This window comes from Heterocephalus glaber, unplaced genomic scaffold, assembly GCF_053883595.1.
Source record: "Heterocephalus glaber isolate CG9 unplaced genomic scaffold, H.glaber_assembly_v1.0 deba00001447, whole genome shotgun sequence".
Classification (NCBI taxonomy): Eukaryota; Metazoa; Chordata; class Mammalia; order Rodentia; family Bathyergidae; genus Heterocephalus; species Heterocephalus glaber.
Genome location: NW_028258299.1, coordinates 5093939 through 5108672, shown reverse-complemented (window position 1 = coordinate 5108672; position 14734 = coordinate 5093939). Strand labels below are relative to the sequence as shown.

General features: G+C 45.9%; 1 protein-coding gene across 11 annotated transcripts in view; it reads left to right on the top strand.

The window, feature by feature from the left end:
- Positions 1-14734, top strand: part of Rere (arginine-glutamic acid dipeptide repeats) — a 385951-nt gene that overhangs the window by 282932 nt on the left and 88285 nt on the right. For all 11 annotated transcript variants that reach the window (XM_004863671.4, XM_087214426.1, XM_004863673.3 and 8 more), the window contains one exon: positions 12043-12141. In XM_004863671.4, coding sequence (XP_004863728.2) covers positions 12043-12141 — 99 coding nt within the window. The remainder of the gene's footprint in view (positions 1-12042; positions 12142-14734) is intronic.

Genomic DNA, 14734 nt, shown 5'->3' with positions numbered 1-14734 from the left:
CCTGGTGGCTGCTGGCAGTCTGTGGCTTATGGCTGTCTTTCCCTCCTTGTCTTTGCTTTGCCTTCTCCTCTGTGTGTCTGTGTCTCTCCTCCCTCTCTCTTCTAAGTCTGTGGTATTAGATTTGAGGCCCACCTGGATAATCAAGAATTACTCACGATTCTGAGTCACATCTACAGAGACCCTTTTTCCAAATAAGGTCACGTTCGTAGGTTCCAGGGATTTGATATGAATTTCTTCTGGTGGTCATTTTTAGACATGTGACAGTTAAAATTACTGTTGTATAAGGCATTACTAAACATAGAGCAGCCTGAGTATCACATATCTGAAATGCTTGTGTCTAGAAGTGTTCCAGACTCTGGAGTTTCTTGGATTTTGGAATATTTTATATAGACTGCCTGCTGAGCACCCCTTACCTTGGAATCTGAAATACAGCTCTTTTGAACATCATTTCAGGGCTCAATTTTTTTGGGGGGGTCGGTATGGGTCTCGAACTCAGGTCCTTGCACTTGCACAGCAGGCGGCAAAACCACTGAGCTAAGTCCCCGGCCCTGGCTCAAATATTTTTGAACATTGAACACTAAGGATTTTGGATTTTCACATTAGGAATTCTGAACTTGTACTGAATGTTTTAATTATTTCGGTTTAATGTAGACTTCTGATATTGAGAGTATAAAAATATTTCTAGTAGTGACTGTGATGTTTCTATAACATCTGAAGACATTTGATTTATAAATACTATGAGGAGTATTTGGCCTTTTCTGTATATTTAGATACAATTATGTATATAATGCTTTATTCTGCCCTCCCAGATTACCCAGTTTTCCTTCTCCTTCTCTGTGTCAGTCTTTGAACCTCTAAGTCCACCCTCCCCGAGTCCTAACCTGGGGCTGACGCTGGGGAGGGCATGGTTTCCCAGGGCTCCTTGTAGATGAGGTCTTCCTCGTTTGTCCAGTTAAGTTGGTTTTGGTCAGCCTGAGCTGTGTGCAGTTGATGATACAGCTTTTCCAAACACTTGTGTCTGTTCAGCCTCCTGTCCCATACCCCTGCCCTGCACCCTGCCCTGCTGCCCTCTCAGCCCTCATCTCCAGAAGGTTCCACATCCCCTACTTGGCCACTTGCTGAGACCCTTAGATAATAACACCCCCTGACCATTCCTGCTTTCCCTGCTGCCCTGCCTTCCCGCCTCGCGATGTTTGTGGAACTGTGTGTTCTAGCGAGCACTTTCCTCTGTCCATTTCTCTCTTCCTCTTTTCTTTGTTTCAGAAATGAGACTCCTTCTTCATACATCCTCACGTCATGCCTGCCTTCACTGGATGCTTCTGAATGGTCATTGCAGTGGCCATTTCATAAAATCACATATTCCTGTAAGAGTTTAAAATCTTTGGTTTGCATAATAGTGGCCAAATTTTTGTGTCTTTGCTGTCTGGCTGTCTTCTGCAGTTCCTCTCTCTGAGACTGTAGTCTTTCTAATTTGTTCTTGTGAGGCGTGTTGCTAGGTTGGGAACCTGGAACTGTGAGGTGGCTGAGTTGCTAAGGCTGAGCTTGGAGCTGCTTGGCTGTTCAGCACCCTCGCTGCTCGGGGGCCTGCTGCTCTCTTTCCCAGAGGCTTTTGCTTATCTCATCCTTACTGAGGTTGTGTTCTGGGCTGGAGTTGCCAGATAACAGAATGCTTTCAGAAATTTTTCAACTCTGGAACCTGACATGCTCAGTGTCTATCTCTGCAGCCTTCTTTGTTCCGTAACTTCATTATCATAGCCAGAAGATTAAGTGTAATATGACTTGCACAACTGTAAAACCATTTGTCAGAAATGCCTGAAATTAAGGTTGCTGAGCCCTGTGGAGTGGGAGCAGTTAGTTCTGTAGCTACATATTTTTGTTTTTTGTACTGGGAATTGAAGTCAGGACCTTGCGCTTGCCAGGCAGGCACGGTGCCACTGAGCTACATCCCTGGCCCTATGCAGCTACATTCTACACAGCAGGATTAAGAGCACTTTCTGTAAATATTTCTTTCTCAGTACTAATGCAGAAGGTCCCGATTTGCATTTTTGTGTTTTGTATTTTTGGTTTTTAAAAAAATCAGTTCTGAAGGAATCTGGTTAAAACTGTTCCCATACACTCTTTAGACCAATTCATCATTTATGAATAGGTCCAGGAGAAGCTACAGGAGATGGGTACAGTGTAATTTTTCTGTCACCTCCTATTCTTCTGCTGTTTCATGCTCCTTTTTTCTGTTTTCGAGGCTGAGAGGATGCTAGAAGTAGGTGAAAATGTGTTTAGTTTTCACCTGTGGCCCTGAGCCATTCGCACTTGTGGCCACATGTAGGTCTTCCTCAGATGACAAGCCATTGTTATCCAGAGAAGCAGTACAAACAGTGTGGGTACCTGAATGTGCCCAGGCCTCTCTCATGGTCAGGGTTGCAGGCACTTTTGTCTCTGCCGCATGCTCTGAGCAGCCCCTAGGCTGCCCTGCTGCCTCTTGTTCTGTGTGCCCCCCTGTGACCCACCTGGCGCTGGGTGCAGGGAGGATGTGTTTCCAGCAGTGACACCGCCTGCAGGTTACCTGTGTAAGTGATTACTCAGCTGTGCTTGTAGGTGAAGACCTGGACGTAAACTTTGAGCTCTCACAGGGACTTGAAAATCAGGAGGTGCAGCTTGGACCTGGGTGATGTGAGCACGGCAAGGAGGCGCGATCGGTGCTAAGTGTGTGCTCTGGCCAGTTTGGCCTAGGTCAGTGGTGATATTTGTGAGTTTTCTTAGCTAATGTGTCATTGCCATTTTTTTATGATTTTAGAATATCCTGTGATACTTTGACTTAACAATCTTTCTCTTGGGCCCCTTCTGTTATGGCTAAAGAAATGCACTGAGGTTCAGCTTGGCTTGTGAACACTGCTGAGTTTCTGGTTTTCTTGGATTCAGAAGTTTCTCTAGAGCCAGGTGTGGTAGCACATGGCCTGTAATCCCAGCTTTGTGGGAGGCTGAGGCAGGAGGAATGCAGGTTTGAGACCAGCCTGGGCAACATAGCAAGATGCTGTCTTAAATTTTAAAAAAGAGGGAAGGGAGGGGTTGCTGGGAGTGTAGCTCAGTGCAGAGGTCTTGGGTTCAATCCTTAGTACTGCAAGAACAAAACAAGCCCCCAGAAAGAGTGTCTCTTAAGTTCCCAACTAATAGCTAACTTCTTGTGACCCACCTCAGTCTCCTCTTTCCTCCCATCTTGTCTTATGAAATTCATGCTTCATCTGCTGCATAGCTTGTTCTCCTTCCTTGGCACTCACTGGGTGGGGTTGGGGTTAAACCCTGTGGCTGATCTAACACTTCCTAGTGTCATCCCCTGGCTGTTAGAGTCACTCTGATCCCCGTTGTGTGTTATCCTAACAGTTGGCCAAAATAGGTTCTCTTTTCCCCCTTTCTGCTCCGCATAAAACAGGTTTAATGAGATCATTGATTTGCCTAATGCCAGAGCCAGTGCAGAACTAAGGTTGGAGTGAAAGCCAGAGCTAGGTGGTTTATCCTGCAGAGGCTGCCCTGTGATACCAGGCTCTTGTCGGTGTGGGCATTGGTGGAAGGATAGTGTCAGGTAGGCCTCAGAGCAGCCCAGTGGTCAGAAATGGCCCAGATCTTCAGCATTTCCTTCGAACTGTATTTTCAGAGTAGCTTACCTGGCCTTAGTTGAAGTATTTGGTATTTACTTTCTAATTGCTTTGCTGGCTGAGGCTCTACTTCCGGTGGGTCTGGAGCACCTTCAGAACCCCACCTTCAAATCCCATCCCCACCCCCCCACCCCACCCCCCGAGATAGTGACCTGCTTACTACTTTCCAGGCATGATGGGGAAAGTTAGGAATGAGAACTAATGCCAGTGCTGCATCAGCCTAAGGAAATTCAGTTAAAAGTGAGATGTTGTCTGGATATATTACTGCTTATTTTCACTTGCTCCTAAAATAGTGTTTTATATTTGGTTGTTGCTGTTCATTAAATATAGCCAAACTTAGTTATAGTACACTGATTATTAATTTTCAAAACCTACTCTGTGGAGTCATCTCGGGTGTTCCGGATGAAACGTCCCTGTCAACTTTGTTGGCACTTTGTGTGTTTTGTGTGATAGCTTTTATTTGGTTGCTTTGTTTACAGATGGCTTTCCTCTTCTCTGAGCTGCCGGTTCCCTCTTGCTTCTACCCTGGCTTAGCTCCAGTACTCAGGCTAAGAGCAGCAAGTGTGCCTGCATATCCTTGCCAGCGACATAGTCCCTATGCCCATGCTTCCCACTAGGTGGACTGTCCGCAGGTGCCCCAAGGTGGACACTGTGGGGCGAGGGCTGTGTCTCTGACTTGGCCGAGGACAGGTTTATTTGAGTCCTTGCACCTGCTACCTGCTAGGAGCAAGGCACTGAACCTGTGGGATCTGTTTGCCCCTTGTAGTTCTCAGGCCACAGAGTGGTGCCCATGTGGAGTGGTGAAACCCTGAGGATCTAACACAGTCCTGAGCACACTACACACTGCTCAGCAACTGGGACACGCACGCACATGCGCACCTCTTCTGTGTGACTCCGGGGCTGGCATGAATTCCCAGAACCTTGTCATTGTTGTTTAGAAAGTGATGTAGGAAGGGAGGGTTGGGGGGAGTTTGGTTGAATGACTATTCCTGTCCCTCCAGCCCTGTTCTTAGCAGCTACATTGTGTCTTCGCCATTGTCTCTTTAAGTGTGCCCCCATCAGAATATTCGGACAAATTAAGCCTCCCTGGGGCCTAAGCAGCATTATTTGGTGTAACAGTGGCCAAACATTATGCTTGTATTCTATTTTTTATTGTATTTTATTGTGTTTTTATTTCATTGTATTCTAGCATCTAGTTTTTTAGTATATACACCTATCTTATTTTGTACTCAATACTAGGTCATTTATGATGGCGGTATGAATGAAAATATAGTGACATTTGCTACTTATGGCTTAAGAGAAGTTTTGATAAAAATTGTGTCTTTGACAGATTTTTTTTCCCCCTGTACCAGGGATCGAACTCAGGATCTTGCGCTTGGCAGGCAGGCACGGCGCCACTGAGCTACATCCTTGGCTCATGTCTTTGACAGATTTTAACAGGATCTTTTTCATTTACTTTAAGAGTTGAAATAATTAAAAGTATGGTATGTGAAGAATTATAAGAGCCATTCCAAATTCCACCTTTTTTCTTTTCTAGGTTTTTGTGGAAATTTCTTGACATATATAAACAGCATATTTTGCATAGCAGAGGGTTGAAATTTCAAATTACTCTTAATGGAGTGCAGTTACTTAATATTCAGCCTGAAAGCAGTCTAACTCAGATAGGTTCTTCTCCAGTTATTACAATGGCTATAATTGCAAAAGGATGGTTTGGTGTACTAGAAACTGGCAGATTCAGTGCCATTTGATCTAAAAAGGTCACAGGAAAGGGGACATTTAAATTAAGTTATAAATTACAATTGAAGAACAATATTTTGATGTGTGAGACCAAAGATGTCAGAGCAGGGAGATGTAATTCATGGGTTCATTACAGAACAGAGGTGCCCGACAGCTGAGCCATGCCAAAAGGAAAATTTATTTGCATCATCACGCAGACAGGAAATGGCAGCAAAGATGAGAAGCCTGAGTAGAAACCCGAAACCTTGTGGTACGACGCAGAGTTTATGCTAATGGGGCTGCTGGAGAGCCAGGGATATTTAATGACGGCTGTAATACAGATGAGGTGCTTGGACATGTGCACATTTTCAGTCTTATTTAAATTAAGACCTTGTCCTTGCTCTATAAAACAACACACGTTATAACCAGGCATTACGGTGGATCCTCTCACCTCCCTCCCAACATACAGATTTGCTGAAATTTCCAAATTGTTTAGGCAAGAGAGTTAAAGCCTAAAACAAGATTTCTATGTGTGGCAGCTTGGAGGAAGGATATAATTTAATGTTTATGGCAATCCATGCGAAGTTCAATCATGAGTTAATTAAACTGTAACCAGTCATTAAGTATTATTTATTCTTTTGAGAAGCTTGCCAGTAAAGCACTTATATATATTAAATTATAGAAAGTAATAAGCAAGGAATGATTTGTCAGCCCGAAAGAGAGTAGCAGATTTAACTTGGGCAATTATGCAGAAGTGTGGTTTTCTTTTGTGGCATAATCCTTCCTTACTGCTTATCAGGGAGAGGTCAGGGCCTTAAGGAGACTTTTTTCCATGGTGTAGTGATGACCAGCATCCTTGGCTTTGAATTCCTGGTTGTTGGAACAGCCATAGGAAAGGGCCGTGTATCTAAATGATACGGCTGCACAGTTCATAATAGCTATTCTGCATTATACAGTGTCTTGCCACGTTGTGTCTCCTGCAGTGTTTCATTGCTTTAGGACACAGCAGAGGGTTGCTAGCAGTGTACCCATTTGACAGATGAACACCTCCGCTTGACTGATGTGAGACAGCCCTGGTGACGAGAGTCCATCCCCTGCCTCAGCCCTTGGGGCTTTTTTTGGCGGGGGGGTACCAGGGATCAAACTCTGGTCCTTCTGCTTGCGAGGCAGGCGGTGGAACCACTGAGCTAAATCCCTGGCCCTCCTTGCGGTGATTTTGAAAGGCGAGAGAAGGCATTGAAGTCTTTGGGAGCCTTTTGTGTTGGTGCAGATGTGTCCAGTTGCGGGTGCAGTGTCTTTGGCAGTGGACAATTCTGTGGAGATGTTCAGCAGTTGCTCTTGCTCTTTTCAGCAAAATCCTCTCCCATGCACACGTAGCACACGCGTGCCTATCCGTGCTGCTTCTGAAGCCCTCTGCCAGCACACACGTGCCTATCCGTGCTGCTTCTGAAGCCCTGTGCCAGCCCAGTGACTGGCAGGAGATGCACGGGACCTCTTTTTGGCGTGAATGGAAGGCTTCTGAGGCCAAACTATCCTGGTATATCTTGTGGCCCTAGGGCTTCTGAGCAGAAGGTGTGGTTGGGAAGGTCTGAACCCTGACGGGGAAGAGCGTGTGTGTGCACTTTCACAAGGAACAAAGCCCAAATGAAAGTCTGTGAAGCAGCCCCAGGGATGCAGAGCAGATAGCTGGAGAGCAGCAAAGCAAGGTAGCCAGTGACAGAGCCATAAGGAAGCATAGTGGATGGTGAAGATCTCCATTCTGTTATCAAACTCCTCCACCATAAACCCTAGGTTTTGACCTTGCGTTTAAGGAAGACAGGTACAGTTATGAGCTTTAGTGATGTGGAAAGAGGCAGATAATTTACAAGTGTTTCTCTGATTGGATTAAAAACCAAACCACTCTGCACCCATGGTGATGAATTTCACAGTGGATTCTTCTAAATAACATCCTGATTCAGTGGTGGTCAGGGCAGTGGGGATGTCAGTGTAAGATCTTTGTTCTTTTGCCATCAGTTGCTTTCAAAAAATTGGAAGCTGCTCAAGTCAAGGTGCTACATCTTGGTGTCCTTGCTTTTAGCAACAGTCTTTTTTCAGTAGTGCCACCACGTATGGTTCTGTACACTCCATATCAAAATTGTGTTCAACTCCAGATTGTACCAGCCTAGTGCAGCTGCAGAATAGGCAGAAAGGTTTAATTATCTTGTTTTAATTGCTTTTCTGTGGCTACAAAGTGAGGCTTTAAGACATCTGAAAGCTTTTCCCTGTCTTCGTTCCAGTCTCTTCCAACAGCCTTCTCTAGGGAAATGGTGAAAAGTCTTACTCACAGTCGAGGACCTTTTACCTTAGCAGTATTAGGAAAGCTGCATTAAATATCCTGACTCTACAGATTTATCTGTGTGGTCTGGAGAAGGTGTTTAAAATTTGAAGCCCACATAATGTTTTTCACAAATTGAAATTGTGTAAATCTTTCCCAGAGATTGATTGTATTGGAAGAGAATGTTTCTAATGACATTGTGTAGAGATTTAAGGTAGCTAGTGTTTTGGTAAGCTTTCCAACTCTAATTTATATGAGTCATACAGTGGAAATGTTCACTTTAGCACTTTCTCACGTATTATTTTGGCCTCATCTAAATAAAGAAAATCATAATCATCCAGAAAAAGAAATCCTAGGGAGGGCTTATTTGCTAATGATGCAATGAACAAAAAGGTGTAGAACCTTTCCCTTTTTTTTGGTACCAGCAATCAAACTTGGGACCTTGCACTTGCAAGACAGGTGGCGATGCCGCTGAGCCACATTCCCGGTCCTAGAACCCTTCCTCTGTGTGCCCTGAAGTTCGGATGTGCTGTTTAGATCAGGGTGCCACCCTGGTGCGGTGCTTACATTGATTCTGGGGAGTTCGCCACTCCCAACTGCACATTTCTGGTACCTGTTATCTTTGTGTCTGTTGGTGCCTCAGGAGTACCTGGCACAGGTGAGTCTGTGTGGATGCGAGAAGATGCCCCATGGCCAGCCATTTCCCAGCATGCTCGGAAGGCAGCCTTCTCTGCGGGGTACTGGGTAGGTCGTCGAAACCTCAGGATGTTCAGAAAATATTTTTAGTGGAAAAACCAAGTATAGCTGCTGCCCCTGCCCCTGCCTGCCTGCCCGCCCTTGTCCACAGTTTCACTTTCCACTGTTTCATTACTCTCGGTTAACAGTGGTCCAAAAATACTGAGTGAACAATTCCAGAAACAATCCACAGATTTTAAAGAACTTTTATTGCAGAAATGGTTATTATTCTGTTTTATTTGTAGTTATTGTTGCTCTCATCACAGGCCCACATGTATAGAAAATCCCTTCAGTTTATAGGGTCCCCTGCTTCAGGCACACTGGAGTCTCAGAAAGTGTCCCCTGTGGGTAAGGGGAGGCTCCTGGAGTTCTTAAAGATGAAAGCTCCTGTTCATAGTTTCCTCAGACAAGGTTCCTGGCAGGTGGAAACAGCACGGTTCTGTGAAGACAGTGTCCCTCCACCGAGGTTCCGAGGGCCTCTCAACAGAGCCAGCCCTACCTGCACTCATGCATTGTACTGTCCTACCTCATTCATTCAAGACACGTTTCATCACTTAGAGTAAACAGCACCTCACTTTTTACTTTGCCAGTGTGTCTGTGTGGGGAAGGGAGGCGTGGGCATTCTGAGTTTATATTGGGTTTCTGTCATGGGAAAGTCAGAAATGAGAATATTTTAATAGTCCAGAGGATTAAAGGAAAGATCAAATTACCGGTCTATTGTAGCAGCTTCCGCAGGGGAGAGTTCACAGGATCTGAACTGTCCTGTGAAGGAAGTGTGAATGCTGGGATGCTTCCGGGAAACACCTCTTCCTCCCTTAAGCACCTCACTAGCAACTCTGCTGAGGGGCATTGTGCAGGGCAGCCACTCTCTCTTGTAAGCCGGGCAAGCACAGCCACAAATACAGCAAGTCATCCACAGCACGTCTTCACACTCGTGGAAAGCTCTTCTTGGGCTACCAGGGTCAGGGATGTTGTAGGTCTCCACTCAGTTCACTTTTGGAGTTCTTATGAAAATTTTTCCGGTATCAAGTACATAAGATGGAAAATTTTTCTTGTGTATTGTATCAGTTTTAATCAAATTTCATAAACTACAGTATTAACATGAGTAATTATGGGAAACAGTGGCTTTTGTTTGCACTTTGACTAATGCTTTTCTTTGAAAAGGCTATAAAATGATAAAAACTGAGATGAGGCTGCTTTTCTTTTTTTTTTTTGGTACCAGGGATTGAACTCGAGTCCTTGCGCTTGCAAGGCAGGCAGCGGAACCGCTGAGCTAAATCCTCAGCCCCCAGCTTTTCTTTTTTTAAAGAAGCCACTAACATGTTTTCTAATGTTAACTTCACAATAGACCATTTTTAAAAAATGTAGAAATTAGTTGGGTGTGGGAGTGTGCACTGTATTCCTAGCACTTGGGAAGCTGAGGCAGGAAGAGGAGGATCATGGGCTTGAGGCAAGCCTGGACTACATAATGAGACCCACCTCCCCCCTCTCCAAAAGGGGAAATTGAGGTACTAGGAGGCTAAGACACTGTATCAAGGTCACAGGCCTTGTGAATGTAGGGCTAGAATTTGAATGCCGATGGCCTGAGTCACCATCTGTATTTTCTCACACTTCCTTTTAATTATCTCATACACTGTAGTCACTTTTATTTTTTGGTATCTGGGTTTGAACTCAGGACCTTGCGCTTGCCAAGCAGGTGCTGTGCTGCTGAGCTAAATCCTCGGCCCCAATCACTTTTTATAAAATCTTAATCTATGAGGTTTTTTATTAGAAATTTGTGATTTGGTCATTTTGACTTGATTTCAGATTATCACCAAAAGTATCCTTTTTTTTTTTTTTTTTTTTTTTGGTACCGGGGATCGAACTCGGGTCCTTGCGCTTGTGAGGCAGTTGGCGGAACCACTGAGGTAAATCCCCGGCCCCAAAAGTGTCCTTTTTAAATTGACTAGGCATATATTTTTTCCTCTTTGTTTCTTATTGAAAATTCTCATTATATTCTAGGACTTGGCAAATAGCTACTTGTTTTACATATTAGGCAAAGTATGACAGATCTACTTTATTTTAAATCTTTTGTACTTCTGAAAGAAGGCTTGTACCTGTGCTTTCCCTGCTGCGTCTTAGAGCCTATGCGTTTGGAGGAATAGGAGGGGCCTTCTGTCAGCCTAAGTCTGATTGAGGTCAGAGGAACTGACGGGAGAGCAGGGCCGAGTCTGCCCGGGGACACAGCTGAGGGCATTTACCTACTTACTCTTTTACTCATTAATTTAGCAAGTGTTTCTGGAGGATACCTTATGCTACTAGACACTAGATCTGCAAGTTTTAGCCACAACTACTTCTTGTCGGGACCAGAGGGCTAAAGAAAAGGCAGATTTCTAGTGAGGATTTTGGAGCTTGGAAGCCGGGATTGATAAGGTTTCTATCTGCTGTTTCTGCTCACCACCTGCTCACTGGGACTCAGCCTGTAGGAATGGATGGGGCTGTGGAAGCCGCAGTGGAGTCTGGGGGCAGGCATTGGTGCCAGCTCTGCCTGGGGTGAGAAGATGTGGGGTTGAAGGGCAGCATTTCCACGCCGAGCTACTAAATCACCATTCTATTTCACCATTATTTTCTTTTAAAACTTCTATTTTAGGCACTATAAATGTTTTTAGTGAATTACTGAGGTTAAAAACCGTAAATGCTAAAAGCAATGAATACAAGCTAGTATGTGCTGAGGCTGCTCGGGGAGGAGGGGAGAGGAGCAGCTGTCCTCCTGGCTGGGACTGAGCCTTGATTTACCAGCTGGTGGTGCAGGCTAGAGAGCAGCCTAATTGGACCTTCCCGCACTGCAGTCTCCTTGTCTGGAAAGTGGGTGCCAGTGATTTCTGACCTGTAAGAGGACACAGAACGAAAGTTAGGGAAGACAGTGAGTGCATCGTGTGCCCCATGTGCTGTGCCAGGAGACATGCTCACCATGTTTGCTCTGTGCTTCTTGCTGCTGTTTCTGTTATTACTGGAATGCTTTCTGTGTTAGTCAACTTTCTGTTACAGTAACAAATACCTGAGATAAATAAAATTCATAAGCAAAAGGGTTATTTTGCAGTTTTGGTTTTGTCTTATTTTGCTTTTCTGAGAAAGGGTCTCCCTATGTACCTTAGGGTGGCCTTGACCTTGTGGCTCCTGGCTCAGTTTCCCCAGTGCTGGGATCACAGGCATGTGTGGAAGGGTCACTTGGCCATTGCCTTTGGACCTGTACTGTGGTGAATAAAGCTGCTCACCTCATGATGGCCAGGAAGCCGAAAGAGAAGGGAAGAGACCAGCAGCCACTGTCCCGTGGGCCTCTTTAAGGGCATGCCACAGTGACATGAGTCCTCCCGCCAGGCTCCCACCACCTTGCAGTGGCACCACACTAAGGGCCAAGCCTCTAACACGTGGGCCTTGGGGAAGTTTCAAACCCAAACCATAGCATTCTCTCCAGAAGAGCTGGAGCTGGGGGCGATGGCCATGCCAGTAAATGGTCTGTGAGTCTCTGTGACCTTGTCATAATTCTTCCGTCAGAGAGTGTGACAGTAGGACTTGCCTTTTTAAAAAAATTGATCTGCCTCCGTTCTGTTGCTTGGTACTGTTAACTAACTGAAATCATTGTTGTCCTAGCTACATGAGAGCAGTTACGACGCTGGCAAAGCCCTGCAGCGCCTGGTAAAGAAGCCTGTGCCCAAGCTGATCGAGAAGTGCTGGACTGAAGACGAAGTGGTGAGTGTGGACCGCTGCCTAGTTCAGGGTGTTGGGTGGGGTCTCCCTTCTTAGTGTGCACTTGGGAGCGGCTCATTCAGAAGACAGGCTGGCCCTGCCTTCTCTCAGTCAGAGGGGAAGAGCCTTGGAGCCTTGTGATTGTACAGAAAGACTTGGTTTTAGTAAGATTGGTTTCATAAATGACAGGAAAGATTTCCTCAAGTTTCATGGAGAGGAGAAATTGATAGTTACTTCTAAAAAATGTTAATTTGAGTTTGTTGTTGGCACAAGGTAACTTAAGATGCCACACTATTTAAAGAGGCAAGCCTGCTGAAACCAGTTTACGAATAACCTAGAGTAGCTTTGGTGACCCATTTTTATTCTGAGAGCTTGCAGAACTTCTAACATACTGAAGGCCATTGATCAAAAGCGGGACACATAGACTTGATTAAATAAACACAATGGATTTTACATAGCCATTCTATTGCCATGGCCCCAAAAGGACATGGGGAGAGAGAAAGGTGCCCACAAAGACAGACTCACAGCCCACAGTTTCTGTCTAGCAGACAGAGCTCATGAAGCTACATCCCCATCTTGTGACTTTTAAAAGGTATTGCCGTAAATAGCTTTCCGGTTTCGTACACTTTCCTAAATGCAGCCTTCAGTGTGACATTTGTCCTTCAGGGTCGGGTGATATGGAAATGAACGTTGGTACTGATAAGCATATTGATCACAAGTTCCTCATCTGAGTGTTAAAACACGGCAAGGAAAGTGCTAACAGACTATGTGTGGTTTCTTACCTGCTCGCTGTCTTGTGTAGTAGTGTTCATCGAGTGCCTACCATGTGCCGGGCACTGTGCTAGGATCTGTGCTGAGACCCGCACGAGGTGTCTCCCTGTGCGTTTTATCTCTTATGAAGGGGGATCGGCCTAACTCAGTACTGTGTGTGGCACGTGGTCTGAAAGTGCAGAGGAAGGGAAAGCAGCTTGTGGGAGGAGGGTGAGGAGTGGCGGCTGGGGCTGGGGCACTGCATCAGGTAAGGGATGAGGGAAGGCACGGCCTGGGTGAGTGAGGGAGGGAGGGAGGGAGGGAGGGGCAGCTCCTGGCGGGTCTAGGAGGGGAGAAGCCTGCTTCCTGAGATGGAAGTGTTCTTGGCACATGCAGGAAGCAGACAGGGAGGTGGTGGGGCACTGTGAGGCAGGGTGGGGCATGGAGGGCCCATCAGTGGCCTGTCCAGGCGGTCTGCACAGCTTCTGAGCGCAGTCGGCTCTGGGTGATGACCATAGCCCAGGCTGGAGATGAGGAGCTGAGCTGCATGGAGGTCCTGGATGGATGCGGAAAGCAAGCCGAGTAGAGCTGAGAGAAGTTGTTCATCTGGAGGCTCGGGAGGGTGGGCAGCCGAGGGGAATGGGGAAAAGACTTGGAGGCAGCAGAGATGGACTGAGACAGTCCCTGAGCTCAGCCTTGGTGACAGAGTGCCTGGTGACTGGTCCCTCGAGACTTAACTTTACCAGGTGTAGGATGAAGTGAGTGTAACTGCTTAGGATTTGCAAACTTTATTTAAAGTAGAGAGGTGGGGGCCGGGGATGTAGCTCAGTGGCTTCTCCACCTGCCTTGCAAGTGGAAGGTCCCGAGTTCAATCCCTGGTACCAAAATAAATAAATAAGTAAGTAAATAAATAAATAAAGTAGAGAGGTGGAGGGAGGGGCCGGGCATTTAGCTCAGTGGTGTCACCTGCCTCGAAAGAGCAAGGTCCTGAGTTTGATCTCTGGTACCAAAAAAAAAAAAAGTAGAGAGGTGGAAACATTTTTGGACGTTCTGGCAGTTTATTGTAAAAGCATTAAATTCAGTAGTTTTGAGAAATCATATTGGTGCTCTTTTTCTCACTGTAAACCTATTCGTGTGGGAAAGAGATGTAAGATTTAAAATTCTCCAAAAGGCCTTTGTGAAGAAAGATGGAAGAGATAAGAGAGATGGACCAGAGGACCGTGTGTAATCCCACCTGCCTAGGTGGTCCCCTCGGGGCCTGGCCGAGGGTGTCCTGCCAGCTGTGGGTACTTCGGTCCTGGAGCAGTTCTTCTCCCTTCCGTCATCTTGTTTGTTGGCGTCCCTTCCCTTACTGCACCTTTCTGCCTGCCCTCCTCAGTGTCCCCCCATCTCTCCCTCAGGCTGCATCCTCCCTGTCAGCTCTGACTCTCCCCTCTCCCTTCCTTCTCTTTTCTCATGACCTTTCATTCCCTCTGGGGTTTTTAAATACACAGCACAGTCCTCTCTTCCTGCTTAAAAGAAAGCTGATTTCCTTTTCCAGCAGCACATGCTTATGTGAGGCAGGATGTTGACTGTGTCCCCATTGCTGCTGCTCAGGGACCTTTAGCAGTGGTGAGGAAGGGGCACCTCAGGCATTAAGAAGAGCTCCACTTCTACTGTGAAAAACAAAACAGCACTCCAAAGTGGTGAGCATTCGGAGTATGGAATAACGACCTTAACTGCATAAATCTGTGTTGGTTTGGGCTCATTTTTATGATGTTTGCTTTTTGAGAAATGTTTTGGCCGTCTTCCAGCCCTTGCAGAGCCTCGGGATCAAATGGTTCTCTTATTTTGTAGGAAGTTAAGG